General features: G+C 54.4%; 1 protein-coding gene across 1 annotated transcript in view; it reads left to right on the top strand.

The window, feature by feature from the left end:
• Window positions 1-14,317, top strand: part of EFHD2 (EF-hand domain family member D2) — a 20,671-nt gene extending 6,354 nt beyond the window's left edge. The window contains exons 2-4 of the mRNA XM_017504932.2: window positions 9,632-9,779; window positions 10,804-10,938; window positions 12,614-14,317. Of these exons, the coding sequence (XP_017360421.1) occupies window positions 9,632-9,779; window positions 10,804-10,938; window positions 12,614-12,745 (415 nt within the window). The 3' untranslated portion in view covers window positions 12,746-14,317. The remainder of the gene's footprint in view (window positions 1-9,631; window positions 9,780-10,803; window positions 10,939-12,613) is intronic.
• Window positions 14,318-21,915: the final 7,598 nt, after the last annotated feature.

Here is a 21,915-nt window from a genome sequence, read left to right on the forward strand (position 1 = left end):
TTTTTTGAGTAGACATGGGGTTTCACCATCTTGGCCAGGCTGGTCTTGAACTTCTGACTTCAAGTGATCTGTCTGCCTCAGCCTCCCAAAGTGCTGGAATTACAGACGTGAGCCACCGCACTCAGCCTGATACTATCATTTTTATCCCTATTTGACAGATGAGGAGTCTGAGGCTCAAAGTGATTGTCACTTTTCTAAGATTATATTAAGCGGCAGTGGCAGGATTAGAACCAGATCCTCTTGCAAGGAGCCCTGGGGGCCAAGTGAAGCCGAGTTTGTGGTTGGGGCTTGGGGGAGCCTCCCAGAGCCTGAGAGCCATGGAGTACTTCACCTGCAGCTTAGGGTCAGGGGGTGGGGAGAATGCCCCACATCCCTGGGGAGGCAGGATTTCCCGGCCTTAGTCCTTACTCTGCTCCTCCCACTTCCCCCTTGCTTCAGTGTCTGAGTCACCTCTCCTCCCCCCACATCCCCAACCCAGGACTTTTGGTTCCTCTTTGGTCCACACTTCCTGTCTTCTCTTCACCTCCTCGCTCTCCTCCATGCCACCTAGGTCCCGTCGTTTCTGCTGTGAGAGTCTAAGCTCCAGGACTGCAGGCCCTGCGGCCTCAGGGGAGGTCAGAGGTCCTTTCTGCAAGGCCAGCCCCGAGGGCCGGGCGGAGTCACTTTGCAGCCTCAGCAGGGAAGGTCCCCACCCTGGAGCAGCTGAGTTCCCCTGACTGCCGGGGTAGACTTCTCCTTGGCTGACTTCCGCTTTTCAAGGACAGCAGAGAAGCAGGGGTCACTGCCAGAAAGGTGTGGCCAGATCGGAGCCAGGCCGCCCAGGGAGTCCTGAGCCGTCGGACGCTTCCATCCAGGCGCTTTGCCTCCCGTTCAGTCCTTTCTTATCCTGCAACGCTATCCTCACCCATTTCACAGACGAGGAAGCTGGGCTTTCAGAAGGGTTACGTGACCTGTCCAAAGTCACACAGCTGGTAAGGGGCAGAAGCATGATTTGAACCCGGGCCTCCCTGGCTCCAAGTCCTCTGAATCCTTACAGTGGCCCAAACACCAGCAATGATACCGCCCTGGAGTGTATTAGAAATGCAGAGGCTCGGCCAGGCATAGTGGCTCACACCTGTAATCCCAGCACTTTGGGAGGCCGAGGTGGGAGAATCACAAGGTCAGGAGTTCGAGACCAGCCTGACCAACATGGTGAAACCCGCCTCTACTAAAAATACAAAAATTAGCTGGACATGGTGGCATGCGCCTATAATCTCAGCTACTCAGGAGGCTGAGGCAGGAGAATTGCTTGAACCTGGGAGGCAGAGGTTGCAGATCGCACCACTGGACTCCAGCCTGGACAACACAGTGAGACTCTGTCTCAAAAAAAAAAAAAAAAAAAAAAAGGAATGCAGAGGCTCGGGCTCCACCCCAGATTTACCAGACTGCATTTTTTCAAGAGGCAGGGTCTTGCTCTGTCACCCAGACGGAATGCAGTGGGGTGATCATAGCTCACTGCAGCCTCGACGTCCTGGGCTTCAGTGGTCTTCCCACCTCAGCCTCCTGAGTAGCCAGGACTAGAGGTACATATCACCACATCCGGCTAATTTTTTTATTTTTGTAGCGATGGGGTCTTGTCATGTTGCTCAGGCTGGTCTCAAACTCCTGGCCTAAAGCCATCCTCCCACCTCATCCTCCCAAAGTGCAGGGATTACAGGCATGAACCACCGAGCCTGGCCCATAATCTGCCCTGTAACCAGCTTCACCGGCTGTACACATTGACGGTTAAGAAGCGCTAAGCCGAGACTGAGGCCCCCGCACGGCTGTCTCCCCACCACTTGCCTGAGGTTGACCTAAGGTTATCCTTAGGCAGCTGACTTTGTCTGTCTGAGCTGTAAGAGGATAAGGTGGAGTAAATAAGTGACGTTAGAAGCGCTGGGCTCTATTGATATTAGGCATTCAACAAATATTCTTTATATCACTATCATAACAATAATGATTATTAAGAGCAAGAAGTGAAGAGGGCAGCCGGCAGGAAGGGCTGCAGGTGCAGCGTGAGGTTGTTCAACTCCAGATTGGGATGCCTTTGAGCCCTGACAACCCCCCAGCAAATTGTTTGGTGGCTCCCACCTTGTCCTCCATGGGGGAGCGCCGAGCACGAGACTTGTGTGCTCTCTGTCTGTCTCTCCATGTCTCTCTCTCTCTCTTTCTCCTCCCTGCCCCCATACCCTACTTGGCTGACCCAGGGCAACAGATCAAGTGTGAGATTCCCAGATAGGACCAGAGGAAGTGGTAAGCACTGGGCTTCCCCATGAGTCAGAGGGTTTGGGGGTGGGGACATGCAGGAACTGGGACAGCTGAGCCTGAAGTCAGGGGGACCTGAGGGCTCCTGAGGCCATACACAACACCCACCCCGTCCAGATGTCTGTCCTCCCGGGACCCGTAGACCCAGAGGGGCCATCATCAGCAAAGTCTGGGACAGGAGTCAGGAGAGACAGAATTGGGGACCCCTGTGCTCCCACATTCCGGTGTGCAGTGGCTGCAATGACTCTGCTCCCTTCGGCCATCAGACTGTGCAGCGCAGCTGCAAGGGGCCTGCGTGAGGATTAACTTTCTTTTTTTTTCTTTTTTTCTTTTTCTTTTTTTTGAGACAGAGTCTTGCTCTGTCTCCCAGGCTGGAGTGCAGTGGCACAGTCTTGGCTCACTGCAGCGCCTGTCTCCCAAGTTCAAGCAATTCTCCTGCCTCAGCCTCCCGAGTAGCTGGAATTACAGGCATGCACCACCACACCCAGCTAATTTTTATATTCTTAGTAGAGACAGCATTTCACCATGTTGGCCAGGCTGATCTCAAACCCTGGTCTCAAGTGATCTGCCTGCCTCGGCCTCCCAAAGTGCTGAGATTATAGGTATGAGCCACTGCCCCCAGCCAAGGAGCAACTTTCTAATAGTTCCTAAGCCAAGCTGGGCCCCCTTGGGTACGCAATGAGCTTCCTGTCCTCAGAGGTATTCAAGGCATTAAACAGAACTGCATTAGGAATCTGATTTTCAGGAAGGGCTGAGTGGGATGGCCTCCAATATCCCTTCCAAACCTGAAGTTCTCTGCTGTGTCCCGACAGGCCTCGGGGCATAGCATAGTAAGAGTGCATGTGTTTGATCAGGCCTGGTTCAGAGCCCAGAGACACTCTTGTCACCTACAACCTGGGCCAAGTCACTTCCCCTCTGAAACTCAGCCTCCTTGTCTATTAAATGGGGATGTTCATGCCTGCTTCATGGACTTCTTGTGAGGATCTGATGCAAACATTTGGCATTGTGCCTGGCACACAGCAAGTGTTCAGCAGACCCAGTAGCCAGGAATGATGATAGGTTATGACGTGGGGCTGGCCTGGGTGTCCGCACTACGCATGGTTGACGCCTCTACTGCCTACCCCTGTGACTCGCTAGTTATCAGAACGGGGGAGAGGGACAGGGGCAGGGAAGCAACCAGCTGGGGACCACGCTCACCTCAAAGGGAAAAGTTGTCCTGAGGGGTAGCTGGCTGCTCCGCTTTCAAGAGGGGGATGGGTGGGGATTCTGTCCCCAGCCCAGGGTGCAGCTGCTGAGCCCTCCCTGGTGAGAACTATTCAGGGGGAGGCAGATAGGAATGTGGGCACGGTGCCAAGCCTGCAGCCTCCCTCCAGTGCTGGAGAGAAGTGCTGAGCTCCCAGGCCGGGTGCTTTCTGCCAGTCCTGCCGAATGGCATTGGCCTTCCCAAACAGGCACCACGCTGGGCGCTCAGACCCTCCATGGGACCAGGAAAAAGAGAAGCAGGGCAGGGAGGAGAAAAACTTCCAGCTGTTGAAATCCTGCAATCTGCCGGCTGTGTGACCTTGGGCCAGTCACTGCCCACTTGGGCCCAGTGTCCCTACATGATGTAAAACGGGCAGAGCAGGCTATCTGGGTGGATCTTGCAGGCCGACCTCACTTTTTCTGGATCCTCTAAGCCACCTGCAACCTCAGTTTCAGCTCAGGGAGAAGGGCGGGTGGGTGAGAGGCCCCCTAACCGGGGAGACGCCTGTTCCCAGGCATCGTGGAACCTTGTTCTCTCCACTGCTGGCAATGGTCCCCCTCCCCCTCTAACTCACCCATGCCCCTCACACCCCCACCCAGCACCGTGACAGTGTCCCCTTTATCACTTCCCTCCAACCCCGAGGGAAGTTTCCTCGCTCCCTGAGGCTCCTCTCTCCCTGTTCAGGGGCTTTGTCCGGCGGCCGTCTGTCTTCCCGCCTCCCAGAGATGCTGGGGCTTTGCGTCAGGCCTAGTAGGGGAGAAGAAGTGGGCTTCAGAGGAGGGGCCATGATGGAGGGGACCCCTGGGTCATCAAGTCCACCCCTGTCTCCAGGCCAAGCCACCACAAGCCCTGCCTCCTGGCCCTGTACCAGCAATCAGGACTGGAGCCTGTGGGAGACACCAGTGTGTTTTTTCTCATGATTCTAACATCATCACCCTTTTTATATTGTATATGTGAAGTATATGACGTGTATATGTGACACAGAAAAATGTCTTGATATAACAATTGCTATGATGATGATGATAAAATTAATAGGTGTTAAGCACCCACTGTGTGCCAGGCATTTTATATCTGTAATCTCGTTTTCATTTTTGTGTTTTGGTTTTGGTTTTCGTTTTTTGAGATGGAGTCTTGCTTTGTCACCCAGGCTACAGTGCAGTGGTGTGATCTCAGCTCACTGAAAGCTCTGCCTCCCGGGTTCAAGCAGTCCCCTGCCTCAGCCTCCCTAGTAGCTGGGATTACGGGAGCCTGCCACCACGCCTGGCTAATTTTTGTATTTTTAGTGGAGACAGGGTTTTACCATCTTGGCCAGGCTGGTCTTGAACTCCCGACCTTGGGTGATCCACCCACCTCGCCTTCCCAAAGTGCTGGGATTACAGGTGCGAGCCACTGCACCTGGCCAGTTTGTTTGGTTTTTAAGACAAGGTCTCACTCCGTTGCCCAGGCTGGAGTGCAGTGGCTCAATCAGGGCTCACTGCAGCCTCAACCTCCCAGGCTAATGTGATCCTCCCACCACAGCCTCCCTAGTAGCTGGGACCAGAGGCATACACCACCACACCCAGCTAATTTTATTTTTATTGTTTTAAAGAGATGTGGTCTCCCTGTGTGGCCCAAGCTAGTCTCAACCCCGGGCTCAATTGAGCCTCCCACCTCAGCCTCCCAAAGTGCTGGCATTGCAGATGTTGAACCGCTGCATCCAGCCTCATTTACTCTTCAATAATCTTAAAGGTAGATGTTAGCAATAATACTAACTGGTTCTTAGTAGCATAGTAGGCGTGTATGAAGTGCTTCCTGTGGGCCAGGCTCTGTGCTGAGGGTCTGCTTGTATCATCTCTTTTAATCCTTGCCTCCATCCTGAGATGAGTCCTTTGATCTCCATGATGTAGAAGAGGAAATGGAGGTCTGTGGGGTTGGTAGCTTGACCAGGGTTACTCTGCCAGCAGGTGGCAGAGCTGGGGTTTGGATCTAGGTCAGTCTCAGCAGAGTTGAGGTAAGCACAAACCCTCAAGGCCATCTTCAATCAGATTGATCCCAAAACCTGGCTGATCCCCTGCCCCAGAGCACGTCAGAGCCCAGGGCACACAGGGCAGATGTCCGCTCCCCGGGAGTCTGTTGGAAATGGCCCCCTCCATGGTTGCCTCTGGGGGCTTCACCTCCCACCCCAGCACCTGGCCTCTCGCAGCCCCCGTCACCTCCTCTTGGTGAGAACTCTTTGGCACCTCAGCTAGCCCCTATATTGTCCCCCTGGGGGCCAGAGCCTGCCCTGGATGGAGCCCAGCCCAGTAATTGATTGGCCCTTGATTGATAGAGGCAGCGGTTCAAATCATGGTTTGAGCTGTGGCCCAGCCAGGGCTGGGAGCTGCCAAAGACAGAGGGATCCACAGCCCACATTTCCATCCAAGTCTGGACACTTTATCTGCACTTCCTCGGAAACTGAGCTGCCCCTGACTTCAGAAGAAACCCATGCACTTGAGCAATAAATAAAGCTGGGGCTCAAGGAAAGGCGTGTGGGACCCAAAGGCTGGGTCCTGAACCCCTGACCTGCTGGTTATGGGATTGGCGGCCTCACCCGTAAGAGCCCTGCTTCCCTAATCCGGACCTGGAGGGTTGCTGAGCGCAGGGGTTGTAAAGAGAAAGTGCTGGCCCGTCGGGAGTTTAGTGAAGGTGATTCAATCTTGTTTTAGTGCCAGTGACTGCCATTTATGCAGCTAGCTCTGTGTGCTGGGAGCTGTGCTGAGTGCTTGACAGCGTTGGGCTCAGTCCTTCCTCACACTGGCCCGTGAGAGAGGCTCCATTGCAGGAGGTTCTCAGCCTTCGCACCCCTGGCATTTGGGGCAGGTGTTTTTTTTGTTTTTTTTTTTGTTTTTTTTTTTTTGGAGATGGAGTCTCTCTCTGTTGATCAGGCTGGAGTACAACTGCACAGTCTCAGCTCACTGCAATCTCCGCCACCCAAGTTCAAGTGATTCTCCTGCCTCAGCCTCCTGACTAGCTGGTAGCTGGGATTACAGGCGTGTGCCACCACGTCCGGCTAATTTTTGTATTTTTAATAGAGATGGGATTTCACCATGTTGGCCAAGATGGTCTTGAACTCCTCACCTTGTGATCCTCCCACGTCGGCCCCCTAAAATGCTGGGATTACAGGCGTGAGCCACTGTGTGCGGCCGGGGCCAGGTCATTCTTTGCGGTGGGGCCACCCTGTGCCCTATAGGAGCTTCCCTGGCCTCCACCCACCAGACGCCACTGACACCCCTCTCCCCAGGTATGACAACCAGAAACGTCCCCTGGGGGGCACATGCACCCCGGCTTAAGAGCTGCTGCATTTTGTGGCTGAGCAGCGCAGCACTTTGGCTCCAGAGCCTGATGTGTCATCGCTGACATTCATTGGAGCCCAGGGTCAGAAAACAACAGGGGCTTTGCTTTCCTTGGTGGGCACTGAGGAGCGGAGTCCTTGTGACTTGGCTCGGGAAAGACTGGGTCCCTCACCAGGTGCCCCCGCACAGCCCTCCACCAGCCAGGAAACAGGGTCCAGAGATGGCAGGCGGGACCTCCGCTGTGCCCCACAGAGCCCTCCAGCTCCAAGTGGAGGCAGGACTGTGGCAGCTTCAGCCTGCCTGACCCTCTGAGCCACACACCTTCTACTGCCACAGAGGTGGGCACTGCCCACAGGGGCTGCTGGCCCATCTGCCTCCACCCCAGCCCTCGCCCATCAGTGGGGCAGAAGGCCTCAGGACCCTGTGTTCCCTCCAGGGCTCCCAAGTCCCATCTTTTCTGTGCTGTGTCACTTCCAACCACTGACTCACTGGCTCGTGAACTATTTATATACCTCGCACAAATGCTCCTCTTGAGCTCCAGCCGTCTGTGTTCAGCAGCAGCCTCAGGACACGTGGGGGAGGGGCTGGGTACAGAGCAAATGTGCAAGTTTATGAGCCCAGCAGACCTAGTGTAGAAGTTCAGCTCCCTCCTTACTGCTGTGTGACCGTGGGTGGGTCACTTAACCTCTCTGAGCCTTGGTTGTAAAATAAGGTTATTAGGAAGATCAAGTAAAGTAAGCAGTTCCCAGCACAAGGACAGATTTCAGCACATGGTTGCTGTTAGGTTAGGTGTTCAAAGTACACCTAACCAGAGAAAGTGACAGGAGCCGGGGAGCCTGGAAGAAGGTGCAGAAATGAGACATATTCATGCAGGATCTCCAGCGCCCAGGACGTAGGGTTCTGGAACAGCTCCCTGTGCTGTGCTGCTGTCGCCAGCACTGTCACCCAGCCAGTTCAAGGCCTTGGGGACCGCACAAGTCTTCTTTAGGTGCAGATAAACCCATTTTGGTGGGGTGAGGTGGCGCATGCCTGCAATCCCAGCACTCTGGGAGGCTGAGGTGGGAAGATCGCTTGAGCCTGGGAGGTAGAGGCTGCAGTAAGCTGTGATCGTGCCTGGGTAACTGAGCGACACCCCGTCTCAAAAAAAAAGAAAAGCCCATTTTAGCAACTCCAAGATCACTTTCCACAGCCCCAATCTTATCTCCCTCCCACACTGTTCCCAGATACCGATGGGGCAGGTGTTCGGTTGATAAGAGAGGCCAACTGAACAAACAGCGCCTCACCCTCTTGCACCAGGCTGTGTGCTCCAGGACCCGCTGACGCCTTCCCAGCCAGGGCACAGGCGGAGAGGCCACCTAGACTCTTACTACACAGAGGCCAGTTGAGGAACACGTAGACTCTGCCCCGACCCCTTCCGTGTCTCTGCCAGGTTGGTGGTGGTAGAAAAAAGAGAACCTGAGTGTGCAGGGCGGATGGGAGGCATCTGTGTCACCCGATGCCTGTTCCTGGCTTCTCCACCACTCCCTGCAGGCACTGTACCACCCACGACATACCAGGCCACCTCCTGCGACCTCCCCCTGCCTCCCCCTCCCTCCTGCTCTGTACCCTTGACAAAGGCAGAGACCCTGCCTTAGATACCCCTTCATTCATTCACGTCCTATCTCTCCATTCCACATTTTTGAGCACCTACTGTGTGCTTTTTACCCTCCTTCCCAGTATGTAGGGCAAGCTGGGGGCATGAAATAGACCCCCCACCCCCAGCCTGGTGCAGAGCATGCTGAGTAAGAACAGTCATTTATCACATGGAAGGAAGCCACCTTCCACACGCACGTCACATCCCCTATTCCAGTGCTTCTCAATGAGGAGTGCTTTTACTCCCCTAGGGACATTTGACAATGTCTGGGAGACATTTTTAGCTGTCACAACTCGGGAAAGATGCTACCATAAACATCCTGCAATGCACAGGGACAGCCCCTTTGGCAAGGATTTATTCTGTCCAGATTGTTTAAGGTCCGAGGTTGAGAAACCAGGCAAGGTTCTGCCACCTAGGGTGGGGCTGAGATGTCCCCCAAGTGCCCATGGAGATGCCAGTAAGCCAGCTGGTCACGGAGGTGGTCAGCGAGTGCGCAGCTCACAGCCTGATCCACCCCGCCATGGTATTGAGAATTTCTTCTCTGCCATGCTCACACCTGTAATCCCAGCACTTGGGGAGGCTGAGGTGGGTGGATCACTTGAGGTCAGGAGTTCAAGAGGAGTCCAGCCAACATGGTGAAACATTGTCTCTACTAAACATAAAAAAATTAGCTGGGTGTGGTGGTACGCACCTGTATTCCCAGCTACTTGGGAGACTGAGGCAGGAGAATCACTTGAACCCGGGAGGCGGTGGCTGCAGTGAGCCGAGATTGAGCCACTGTACTCCAGCCTGGGTGACAAAGCGAGACTGCATCTCAAAAAAGAGAAAAACAGAGAATTCCCCCTCACTGTCTGTGCCATACATTCCGCACAGGGGGGCCGTCATTTCAGCTTCCTTGTCCCTCAGGCTTGTCCAAAAGTTAGCGCTGTTCTGCATGCAGGAGGCTGCCAGGCCCTGTGGTGAGTTCCCTGTCATCAGAAGTAACCAAGCAGGAGCTGAGCCACATATGGGTCCTCTGCCTGGGCTGAGGTCCCTTCTGGTGGTGACGGGATGATATGGTTGGTGGGAGATGCCCTCTGAGCCTCTAGTCTCGTTGGACTCAAGCCTGCAGCTTCACTCACTGAGCCAGTGCCAAGATGTCCCCTCTCTTTGCACCTGCAGGTATGATGCCGGGCGGGACGGCTTCATCGACCTGATGGAGCTAAAGCTCATGATGGAGAAACTTGGGGCCCCCCAGACCCACCTGGGCCTGAAAAACATGATCAAGGAGGTGGATGAGGACTTTGACAGCAAGCTGAGCTTCCGGGAGGTAAGCCCCGTCCCCAGGGTCACTCCCCCAGTGGGGGCTTCACCTGAGGATCTAGTGGCCCGGAAGAAACCATGCCATCGAACAGCAGCTGTGACCGGCTGCCTCTTGGCTGAGTGAGGCTTCAGAGGGCCTGTTGGAGCAGGCACCAGGGAGGAGATGCTTTCAGGGAGGAAGAGGAGGGAGGGACATCCCATCCTTCACATAGGGAGCATGTATGCCCTGAGCAGGCTCTGGGGTAGAGAAAGGCCTTGTGCTGGAAGGTTCCTGGACACGTAGAGGTGGTGACGCCACAGAGGGAAATCAGTGCTGTGATGCAGAGGAAGAGGGCACGGCCCCGGGTGACTGCACGCCCGGGCTCTCACTGGGACAGGAGCCAGGGGCGAGCCTGTGTTGCAGGGAAGGAAATGGAGGCCCCAGGCCAGACAGCAGCGATACGGGACCCCAGGCAGCACAGGGTTAGGTGGGGGACTCGAGGCCCAAGTGGGGCCCAGGAGGCCTGGCAGAAAGCATGAAGGATGCCGGGAAGCAGAGAGGTAGCGGGGCAGGCGGAGGCTGCGCGTGGCTGGGAGGGAGGTGTGGGCAGTGCAGGGCAGCAGCTTAGAGGACACGGGTTCGAATCCCTTTGACACTTTTAGGCACCGAGACTTGGGACACATCTTTTACTGTCTCGGAGGCTCCCTCGTTCTGCACTCAATAAATGGAACGCAGAGTAGGTTCATTGGGGAACAGTGGGAGACAAAGGTAAGAGTCTGGCCGAGGCCGTGTGGTCGGGAGCTGGCGTAGGCAGGGCAGGGCTGTAGTGGCCTGGCATCCTGGGGTGCAGATGAGTCACATCACCTCCCGTCATACAAATGGACAGAAACCCGGGACAGTGGGGGCCACAGGAGCACTGAGGGGAGACCCAGCTCACTGGCCCCCAGTCCTTCTCTCCGCGGGAGGCCTGAGACTGGGGCCTGGGTGTGGCCAGGGTCTCCGGCTCCCCTCCCTCCCTCCCTGACACCGCGTGCCTCTCTCCCCACCGCAGTTCCTCCTGATCTTCCGAAAGGCGGCGGCCGGGGAGCTTCAGGAGGACAGTGGGCTGTGCGTGCTGGCCCGCCTCTCCGAGATCGACGTCTCCAGTGAGGGCGTGAAGGGGGCCAAGAGCTTCTTTGAGGCCAAGGTGAGGAGCCCGAGGGGTGCCCTGACCCATGCTCCAGGACACAGGGACCCTGGGTCAGCGCAAAGTTAATACATCCCCTTCCCATTCCTGCTGAGGCTGCAGACAGAGATGGAGCTGACATCCTGCCAGACTGGACCAGGCCCACTCGCTCTGTCTTCTGTCCCCTCCCACTCCTGGCTGAGAGCCTTCGCAGCCGCCAGGGGGTAGATGAGGGGGTGTACTCTTGAAAAGGGGACAGGGACTACCTTGAGCTGCCCCAGCCCTGGCACACTGAGCTGCTACCCCAGAGGACTGGGCCTTAGGAGGGAAGGGCCCAGGAGACTGCAGGGCACGCCCAGAAACAGCACTGGCTCTCCAGCGTTCCCAGGAGACACCAGCCCCAGCCTGGGAGGAAGCCTGGGGGCCCAGAGGGCACCTGCACCGTACCCTCCCCTTCCAGCAGGTTCTCAGATGGAGGGGACACGTGTGGTCCAATGGCTCCTGGGTCCTACCCACCTAGGGTCTCAGTGCTCCCGCCTTGTTTCTGGTTTTTTGCTAAGCTAAGGACATTCCTTCCAGGGACTGCCTCCCACCGCCCTCTGGGCTTCCGAGCAGTGGTGGAACTTTTCAGGGTTCATCAGTGGCACTGGGTGTGCCGCTGGGCTCCCCGGACAGGAAGCGGAGGATCAGAATGGCAGCAGCATGAGCGACTCCCTGCGAACGCCTTGCTCTGCATCAGCCGCAGGACATATGTTCTCTCTTTTAATCCTTTCAGCAACTCCATAAAATCGGAGTTGTTGGGTGCTGGGTTCTAAGTAGGAAAACGGAGTCTCAGGGAAGTGAATGAAGTGCCTGACCCAGGGTCAGAGCTGGTGAGGTCAAGCTGTTTGTGTTGCTGGGTAGGACTCAGCAGAAGCCTGAGCCAGAAGAGACCCCAGAAAAAGCAGCCATAGCCGGGCTCGGTGGCTCTTCAGGGAGGACATCCCTTCCTTCACATAGGGAGCACATATTGAGTGATTTCTATATACCTGGCCCAGTAATCCCAGCACTTTGGGAGGCTGAGGTGAGTGGATCATCTGAGGTCAGGAGTTCGAGACCAGCCTGGCCAACATGGTGAAACCCCATCTCTACTAAAAATACAAAATATTAGCCAGGCATGGTGGCAGGTGCCCGTAGTCCCAGCTACTCAGGAGGCTGAGGCAGAGGTTGCAGTGAGCTGAGATTACACCATCACACTCCAGCCCGGGCAACAGAGCGAGACTCCAACTCAAAAAAAAAAAAAAAAAAAAAAAAAAAGAAAAAGAAAAGGCCAGGCCTGGTGGCTCACGCCTGTAATCCCAGCACTTTGGGAGGCCGAGGTGAGTGGATCACCTGAGGTCAGGAGTTCGAGACCAGCCTGGCCAACATGGTGAAAACCTGTCTCTACTAAAAAAAAAAAAAAAAAAAAAAAAAAAATTAGCTGGGTGCAGTGGCAGGTGCCTGTAATCGCAGCTACTTGGGAGGCTAAGGCAGGAGAATCATTTCAGCTCGGGAGGTGGAGGTTGCAGTGAGCCAAGATTGCACCACTGCACTCCAGCCTGGGAGACAGAGCAAGACTCCATCTAAAAAAAAAAAAAAAAGTAAAAGCAACCATAGCACAGAGCGCCCCCAACACACACCGTCCAGCTCTGACGCCCTCACCCCCACACCCCCACAGGTCCAGGCCATCAACGTGTCCAGCCGCTTTGAGGAGGAGATCAAGGCAGAGCAGGAGGAAAGGAAGAAGCAGGCGGAGGAGATGAAGCAGCGGAAAGCGGCCTTCAAGGAGCTGCAGTCCACCTTTAAGTAGCGGGGGCTGCAGCTGACCACCCTGTCTCGGCCCCAGTGCTGTGGGCGAGGGTGGCGCGTGGGAGGCCGAGCCTGAATCCTTGCCTCTGTCTGACAGGACCATACTAAAAACTTAAAAATGTCCGTGATCGGAGCAAGTTCAGGGGTCTGACAGAGGTGGCCCGGCCCTCCCCACTCCCTTCCGCCCTTCTCGAGGCCGTGACGCAGGCACTGGCTCCCTGCCTGGCCGGGCCCTCCCTGGCAATCCCTGGGCGATCTTGCACCCCTGACTGCCCCGCTGCCTGCTCCAGCACTGCGCTGGGCCCAGCTCCTGGCCCTGGGTCCTTCCTGGCCCGTGTGCCTACCCTCCATGCATTCCCCTCCCACCCATCCAGGGACCCCTGCCCTCCTCCAGCAGGCCACACTGCCCCTGGGGCCCCCTGCCAGCCCCTTCCCAGACTAGGGGAGAGCAGAAAAGAGAATCAGGGCTGCCCTCGCAAAGTGGGACCCAAGACGCTTATTGGAGGCACCAGGGGGCCCCTCCCCAGGGCCTTTTCCTCCACCTCTGTCTCTTCTATCTGCTGAAATGGGGCAGGGGATGGGGAGCTTCTGTTCCGGTGAAGGGACCCAGGCCCCCCATGCTGACTTGGAGACCCCCAGATCTCTGGGGCCCAGCCAGGCAGGGTGTGGGGGCAGCTGTGCCAATCTACCTCACAGGCCCACCCCCTGCCAAGTATGCCATGGGATCAAGGGCAGGGAATGTTCTGGGGGTCAGAGACACTGCTCCTTAGCACCCCACCAGAACACCCTGAGGGTCCCAGGGGACTCTGGAGAAAGGGGTGGGAGGAGGAATTGGCGCCTTCCTAGGGAAGGAAACCAGCGTTTCATCTTGATTCTCCGAGAAGTGTCTGAGAAGTGCTTTTAGTGTGTTTGCATGCGCCGGGCAGTGGGCAGCGAGGGCCCGTCCAGCCCTCTCCCGCCATCCTTCCCCAAGTGATGTCCACCGCCTCATCACCAGCGACCTGCCTGTCATGCCCACCCCCTCAAGGAAGCATGGGGACCCCAGCCCCCTGGTGCCTGGCACCAGACAGGTCGTGGTCAGGCCCATGCCACCGGCCCAGTTTGGCCACAGCTTCCCACATGCTCGCTGACGTACGTGTGCCCATGTGTGGTGTCTGTTGCTGTGTCGTGAAACTGTGACCATCACTCAGTCCAAACAAGTGAGTGGCCCTCGAGGCCACAGTTATGCAACTTTCAGTGTGTGTCATAACGGCGTCACTGCTTTTTAAACTCGATAACTCTTTATTTTAGTAAAATGCCCCAGGAGTCCTCGAAGCTACGCGGACTTGCAGAGGTTTTATTTTTTGGCCTTAGAATCTGCAGAGATTAGGTGGCACCGAGCCCCGCGCAGCCTCGCCCCGGATTGCGTTTGCCTTAGCTGATATGTTTATACAGATGAATATAAAAGGTTCTTTTCTTTGGGCTTTCTGCTTTTTTTTCCTCCCTTCTCACCCTCCCTTCCCTCCCCGAAAAAAGCAACTTCTTCATTCTGTGGTACGATTATTTTTTTTAACTAAAAGAAGATAAAATTCTATATTTCTATGTGTGTGTGGTTCTTGATGGTGAGTGGGGAGGGAAATGACAAGGTCACTGGATGCGGGGACAGTGGTGTCAGAGCCTGGGAGGAGAGGGGACCCTCCCCAGTGGGGGAGGTTGGCATTTGATGCCCAGACGCTGTCACCAGGCGTGATTCTAGGCGCTTTGTGTCTATTAACTCATTTAAATCCTTGCAACCAGCCCATGCCAGGGGCGATCTTTTTATTCCTCTTTTGCAGATAAGAACAGGGAGGCGGCTGGGTGCAGTGGCTCATGCCTGTAATTCCCAACACTTTGGGAGGCCAAGGCAGGTGGATCACCTGAGGTCAGGAGTTCGAGACCAGCCTGACCAACATGGTGGAACCCCATTTTTCCCAAAAATACAAAAATTAGCCTGGCATGGTGGCACATACCTGTAATCCTAGCTACTCAGGAGGCTGAGGCAGGAGAATTGCTTGAACCTGGGAGGCAGAGGTTACAGTAAACTGAGATCGTGCCATTGCACTCCAGCCTGGGTGACAAAGAGAGACTCTGTCTCAAAACAAACAAACTAACAGGGAGGCCTGGAAAGTCTCCCAGAGACAGAAAGGCAAGTGGAGCGGCAGGAGGCAGGGCCCAGACTGTTGAGGTCATGGCTCGAAAACCTGCCAGGAGAGCAGAGAGGAGGGGCTGCCACACCGCAGCTGGCAACGGCATGAAGGCACTGGGGATTCGGGCTTGTGTACCCCAGTGACCCCCAAGCGCCCCCTGCCATGGAGACACCCAAAGTCTTGCACAGGCTGGGAAACCCCAGGGGTGGTGGGGTGGACACCAGCAGCTGCGTGTGTGTGGCTTTGGACAGACCAGGGCCCCACTGGGTCTCAGTCTCTCCCTCTACTCCATGCGACGGTGGGCAAGGGTCTGCGGTCTTCCCCAGCAGGGTGTGGGAGCTGGAGCTTGGATTATGCTAGGCATCGCTGCCCCCGAGTGGCCAGGGTTGGTACTACAGCAGCCAGGATGCCTGGCGAAGGCAGCGTCCTTCCCACGTGCTACCAGGGCCTGAGATGCCGCTGTGCGCCATCACCAACTGGGGACTTTCAGTTCCGCACTGCCTTTCAGAACCCCTTCCCCAAAGGAGGAACATCCACATCCCTGACATCCTGCTGGAAAGGGCTTCAAGAACAAGGGACAGGGACAAGGAAAGAGTGCACAGTGGCTCACACCTGTAATCCCAGCACTTTGGGAGTCCGAGGTGGAAGGATCACCTGAGGCCAGGAATTCAAGACCAGCCTGGGCAACATAGTGAGACCCAGTCTCTACAAAATATAACAAATCATACTGAAAAGGAAGCTCCTGACGGTGAAGGCCGAGGGCCTCGAGTCCTTGGACCATGAGAGGCCAAGGCCAGCTGTCCCATCCCAGGGCCCTCCACCAAGGGTCTCAGCCCATCAGGGTTCCCCAGCCTTGGCCTGCACAAGATCCCCACCCCCAGCCCTGGCAGGAAGCAGGCTAAGGAGGGAGGAGACCTGGAGTGATCCTGGGATTGAGAGAGGACCCCTTAAAACCCTTCCCAGGCTGGGCACAGTGTTTCTTGACTAATCCCAGCACTCTGGGAGGACAAGGCAGGAGGATCCCTTCAGCCAGTAGTTCAAGACTCTGGGCAACATAGCGAGACCTCATCTCTAGAAAAAATAATTTTAAAACAACTAGCTGGGCAGCTACCTCAGGAGGCTGAGTAGGAGGATCACGTAAGCCCAGAAGTTCAAGGCTGCAGTGAGCTGTGATCACGCCACTGTACTCCAGCCTGGGCAACAGAGCAAGACCCTGTCGCTTAAAAAAAAAAACAAAAACTCCCAGTTTCCTTCCTCTCATGAAGCCTCCCTGCACTGAGTCCCAGCTCCAAATCCCCATGGAACCCCCAGCCCCTCTCAGAACCGCGAACCCCTCACTGAATGCCATCTCACGGAGCCCCACAGCCCTCTCTAACCCCCAGTGCTTCCATCTGGTTTGGAGGAGAAGCCCAGCCAGACCCTCAGCTGGCCCCTTAGTGGGCCTCACCCCAGACGTAACAGCTGCCACCCGAGAGTCCTGTCCCAGCGGCCAGAAAATCCCAGTCCTGTCAGTGACACCTGCCTCTTTTCTCAGGCTCTTACCCCACCCCTGCCTTGGCATCGCTCCTTCTGAGGCCCCAGGGCCCCGCCTGACCACATCCCCCACCCCTTCCCACCTGCCTCTACCAAGTCGCCCGTGGTTATTTTTCCAGCACAGTCTGGCCCCAAGTGGCTCAAGGACTTTGAGATCCCAAGTCCTGGGAGACCCCACTCCAGGCCCTGAAAACCCTGGGTTTCAGCAGTGGGGCGGGGGTGAATCCTGGCATTCTCCCACCCTCAAGGCTTCAGATTCATTTTGGACATGGACTCTACAGAAGGAATCCTTTCCCTGCCTGCCCCCCCATCAGCCTCCCACCCAGAACGAGTCTCTTCTCACACAGAACTCCGCCCCTTGGCCCATCTATCCAAGCAAGATTATCTGCAAGGAACACTCGCCCTATCCAGCAGGGAGCTCCCCAAGGCTGATTAAGACCCCCCCAAGGATCTTATCTCTATGTACCCAATCCTACCATGGAGCCTCCACACAGTAGTTGCTCAGTGAATGTGGGAGGAATAAATGAGTGAGCGAATGAATGTTTTCTGTGTATATGGTATGTCAGTGCCTCACAATACGGGCAAACAAAACAGTTGTTTTTAAAATAGGCAAGTTAGGCTGGGCGTGGTGGCTCACACCTGTAATCCCAGCAGTTTGGGAAGCCGAAGCAGATGGATCACTTGAGATTAGGAGTTCGAGACTAGCCTGGCCAACATGGTGAAACCTGGCTCTAATACAAGAATTAGCTGGACGTGGTGGCTCATGTCTGTACCCCCAGGTACTCATGAAGCTGAGGCACAAGATTCGCTTGAACTCGGGAAGCAGAGGTTGCTGTGAGCCAAGATTGTGCCATTGCACTCCAGCCTGGGTGACAGAGCAAGACTCTGCCTCAATACATAAATAAATACGCAAGTTAATCCAACATCAAGCCCTGACCCCTCCCATCACAGGAAAGCCCCCCCCTCCCAGGGCTTCCCTCCGCACTTGCCCACAGGCCCCTGGGCACTTCTTCAGTCTCGGTGATCAAGGCCAGAAAATCAGGTCAGCCAACCCAGTGTCACCGGACACTGGGCTCACGATGTCCCCTGACCGGCTGCTCCCTGCACCAGGGCCGGGGTCAGGAGGGACTGGCACCAACCACGCACGTGCCCGGAGGCAGCTCCTATGCCTGTCCGCCTTTTCCAGCAGGAACAAGCTTCTCCTGGCTGCCCCGGAACACAGCCAAAAGCACCTCCAGGGCCCAGAGAAGGTGCTCAGGGGGTCTGCAGACCATTCCCCAATCTCTTTCTGTCACTCTCTCTCTCAGCCCTTGGGTCTTCTAGAATCTCACAGAAAGAGAAGCCACAGAGCCTGGAATCCATGGTACCTTTAGGAGCCCACAAATATGTTTTGATTTCTTTAAAATCCGTAGGAAAAAAAATGAAAAGGATCCAAACTGGATTCCATTCATTGTTATAATCATACAACAAAACATAATTTTTATTATTTTTTGAAGGAAACATAATTTCCTTTTTTTTTTATGTTTTATTTTTTGGAGATGGGGTCTCTCTGTGTTACTCAGGCTAGAATGCAGTAGCATGATCATAGCTTACTGCAGCCTCAAATTCCTGGCCTCAGGCAGTCCTCCTGCCTCAGCCTTTAGAGTAGCTGGGACTATTGGCATGTGCCACCACACCCAGCTAATTTTTAAAATTCTTTTCGAGAGAGGGGGCTTGCCACGTTGCCCAGGCTGGTCTCGAACTCTTGGCCTCAAGGGATTCTCTCAGCCTCCTGAGTAGCTGGGATTCCAGGCAAGAGCCACCACGCCCAGCCAGTTTTTAATATTTTTTTAGTGGAGAAAGGGGCCCATGAAGGCAAAAGTACTCAGTGACCAAGTCCAGTCTCAAGCCTTCTCAAAAGATCCAGATGACAACAACAGTAATAGGAAGAGCAAACATTTACACAGTCCTTACCATATGCCAGGCTCTTCTTCCAACAGCCCTAGGGGGGAGGTACCTTTTTCTTTTCTTTTCTTTTCTTTTTTTTTTTTTTTTTTGAGACAGAGTCTCTCTCAGTCACCGAGGCTGGAGTGCAATGTCGTGATCTCAGCTCACTGAAATCTTCACCTCCCAAATTCAAGCAATTTTCCCACCTCAGCCTCCCAAGTAGCTGGGATGACAGGCACCCACCATCACACTTGGCTAATTTTTATATTTTTAGCAGAGACGGGATTTCACTCTGTTGGCCAGGCTGGTCTTGAACTATCAACCTCAGGTGATCTGCCCGACTGGGCCTCCCAAAGTGCTGGGATTAAAGGCATGAGCCACTGCGCCCAGCCCGGAAGTACCATTTTCACTCTCACTTTATAAACAAGGAAGCACAGAGAGGTTGAGTCACAACTGCAAGGTCACACAGCTAGGATGCAATAGTGCTGGGTTTTCCCTCCTTGTTGGATATAGTCCAACCCTAAGCAAACCACTCAACACCCATCTTCAGCATCTGAAACAGATTAAGGGCGACCTCAGTTTTCTCCCAGGACAATTGTTTGGTGCTGCCTTACATAAAGGCTTCTTCCTGTAGATGTCTCAAAACAAGCAAATTTCCCTATAGCCAAGCAGCCAGCAACCTCCCTCCAAAAAGATCAGTTTCTCTGTGAACCTCGAAGAGCTAACAATACCTGGCTTCGAATAGCTAACAATGCCTTCACCTGGCACCTCATCACCAACCCATTTGTGGCTATTTCTATGTTTGTGTACTCGTTTGAATGTGTGGTCCATGGCTCTGCTTGGCTCTACACATAACTAAATGCTTTATATGTATGTCATCAGCGTGTGCATATCTGTGGACATGGAGAGGATGTGTGCATGTGTGTGTGTGCATATGTCTGTGTGCGTGCGTGTGTGTGTATGTGTGTCACCTGTCTGGGTATACCTGTGCACCCATGAGCATGTATACGCACCTGAGATGCGTGCTAAGAAGTTGCTATATCTCCGAGTATAAACTGATGAGCGCCTACAAGGAGAAGCCCAGTTAATTCATTTTCCCAGGTTGATCAAAGGACATGAGAGAAACTGAGGCCCAGAGAGGTCGCTCGGGGTCTGGGGTCACCCATTCCGTCACTGACTGAGATGGAAGCCAGGTGTCTTGCCTCCTGCCTTCAGACCCTGCTAATTTCCAAGACCTGCCACCTAGCTCAAGCCGTATCTCTACTATGTTCTCCGTCTCCAGGCTAGAGTGACCCTTTCCAAGGCTTGGCAACCAACAGCCCTGGGTCTGAAGCAGACGGGGCAATAGCCACGGATACCTCTGCAGGCCACACGACCAGCCTCCCAAATGAAACAGAAAATCCCCACAGCCTGAAGTCCCCAAATGTCCCAGGACTGAGGCCTTGAAGTTACCACAGCCGAATGGAGCCAAATGGAGCATGTTCACATCCCTTGTCTATCTTTCTTTAAAAATCCAATTTATTGATTTTTATATTGCCAAAGTAACATAGGCTTGTTTTTAAAAAGAATTTAAGCTGCATAAAAATGTGTTTAAGTTAGAGACCAGCCACGGTGACTCACACCTGTAATCCCAGCACTTTGGGAGGCCGAGGCAGACAGATCACAAGGTCAGGAGCTCAAAACCAGCCTGGCCAACATGGTGAAACCCCATCTCTACTGAAAAATTACAAAAATGACCGGGCATGGTGGCAAGCACCTGTAATTCCAGGTACTTGGGAGGCTGAGGCAGGAGAATTGCCTGAACTCAGGAGGCAGAGGGTGCAGTGAGCCAAGACTGCGCCACTGCACTCTAGCCTGGGCATCGGAGCAAAATTCTTTCTCAAAAAAAAAAAAAAAAATTAGCTGGGCATGGTGGCGGGTGCCTATAATCCCAGCTACTCAGAAGGCTGAGGAAGGAGAATTGCTTGAACCCAGGGGTGGAGGTCGCAGTGAGCTGAGATCATTCCACTGCACTACAGCTTGGGCTAAAAAGCAAAACTCCGTCTCAAAAAAAAAAAAAAAGTATAAATTAGAATCCTCCTTCGCCCCCAGATAACCACTATGAATGACAGGGTGTGTAGTGTTCTGAACTCTTCTATCAGGAAAATTTTTTTGTGTGTGTGTGATGGCGTCTCACTCCATCACCCAGGCTGGAGTTCAGTGGCTCAATCTCTGCTCACTGCAATCTCTGCCTCCCAGGCTCAAGCCATTCTCCTGCCTCAGCCTCCCAAGTAGCTGGGATTACAGGCACATGCCACCACACCTGGCTAATTTTTTTGTATTTTTAGTAGAGATGGGGTTTGGTCAGGCTGGTCTTAAACTCCTGACCTTGTGATCCACCCACCTAAGCCTCCCAAAATGCTGGGATTACGGTGTGAGCCATCGCACCTGGCCTCAGGAAACAATTTCTAAAGTAGCCAGTGGGCCCAGCTCAGAAAACAGCCTTCAAGGGGAGCTTGGTATGAGTAGAGGGGAAAAGGAAGACAGAATCTAAACAGCCAAGCTGAAGCTAGGCCTTGAGGTGGATGGATCAAACCACACGTTCCAAGAGATGCCCTGAATGCCAGAGGCTCTCATAGAACTTCTGACCCTCAGTGTTTTGGGCCCTCAGACCTGCCACTGACCTTGACAATCAAGTCATGGAATCACAGGACTGAAAGGGACCTGAGACTCCATCTGGTCCTATTGGCCCATTTTAGAGATGGGGAAACTGAGGGCCTACAACTAAGCTGACTCCAGGAAGGATTCTGGCCAACTAAGCACCTTCCATGGTCTCCTGAGCCTCCACCTCCAACCACAGCCCTGGGGGTAGGGGCAGGAGTGCACCAAGCCCAACAATTAGATGGATGAGACAGAAAGAGAGCCAGGAAGCGATCTAATAGCACTAGAAAGGCAGAGAAGGAGCAGTGTGTCTCCACAGCTTGAAGCACCAGGCTGCTGTTAGAAGCTCCGACTTCAAAATCTGGCTTTGCTGCTGCTCAGCCGTGTGACCCTAGACGGTCACTTACCCGCTGAGTCTCAGCTTCCTCACTTTTATTTTATTTTTGTAGAGACAAAGTCTTGTTCTGTCACCTGTGCTGGAACGCAGTGTGGCACGATCACGGCTCACTGCAGCCTCGAACTCCTGGGCTCAAGCGATCCTCCTGCCTTGACCTCAGGAGTAGCTGGGACTACAGGCATGCACCATTGTGCCTGGTCCTTTCTCATCTCATGTCAGAGCAGATAACAGTGTCTATTTCATGTTGTTGGAAGAATTAAGTGAGATAATACAAGAAGACCTGAGCGCAATGCCTGACACATAGTAGGTGCCCAATAAATAACTAAAGAGTAAGGTAGGGGCCGGACGCGGTGGCTCACACCTGTAATCCTAGCACTTTGGGAGGCTGAGGCAGGCAGATTGCCTGAGCTCAGGAGTTTGAGACCAAGCTGGGCAACATGGTGAAACCATGTCTCTACTAAAATACAAAAAATTGGTGGCATATATCTGTAGTCCCAGCTACTTGGGAGG

The sequence above is a fragment of the Cebus imitator genome, unplaced genomic scaffold, assembly GCF_001604975.1.
Source record: "Cebus imitator isolate Cc_AM_T3 unplaced genomic scaffold, Cebus_imitator-1.0 Scaffold15, whole genome shotgun sequence".
In the NCBI taxonomy this organism is placed as follows: domain Eukaryota; kingdom Metazoa; phylum Chordata; class Mammalia; order Primates; family Cebidae; genus Cebus; species Cebus imitator.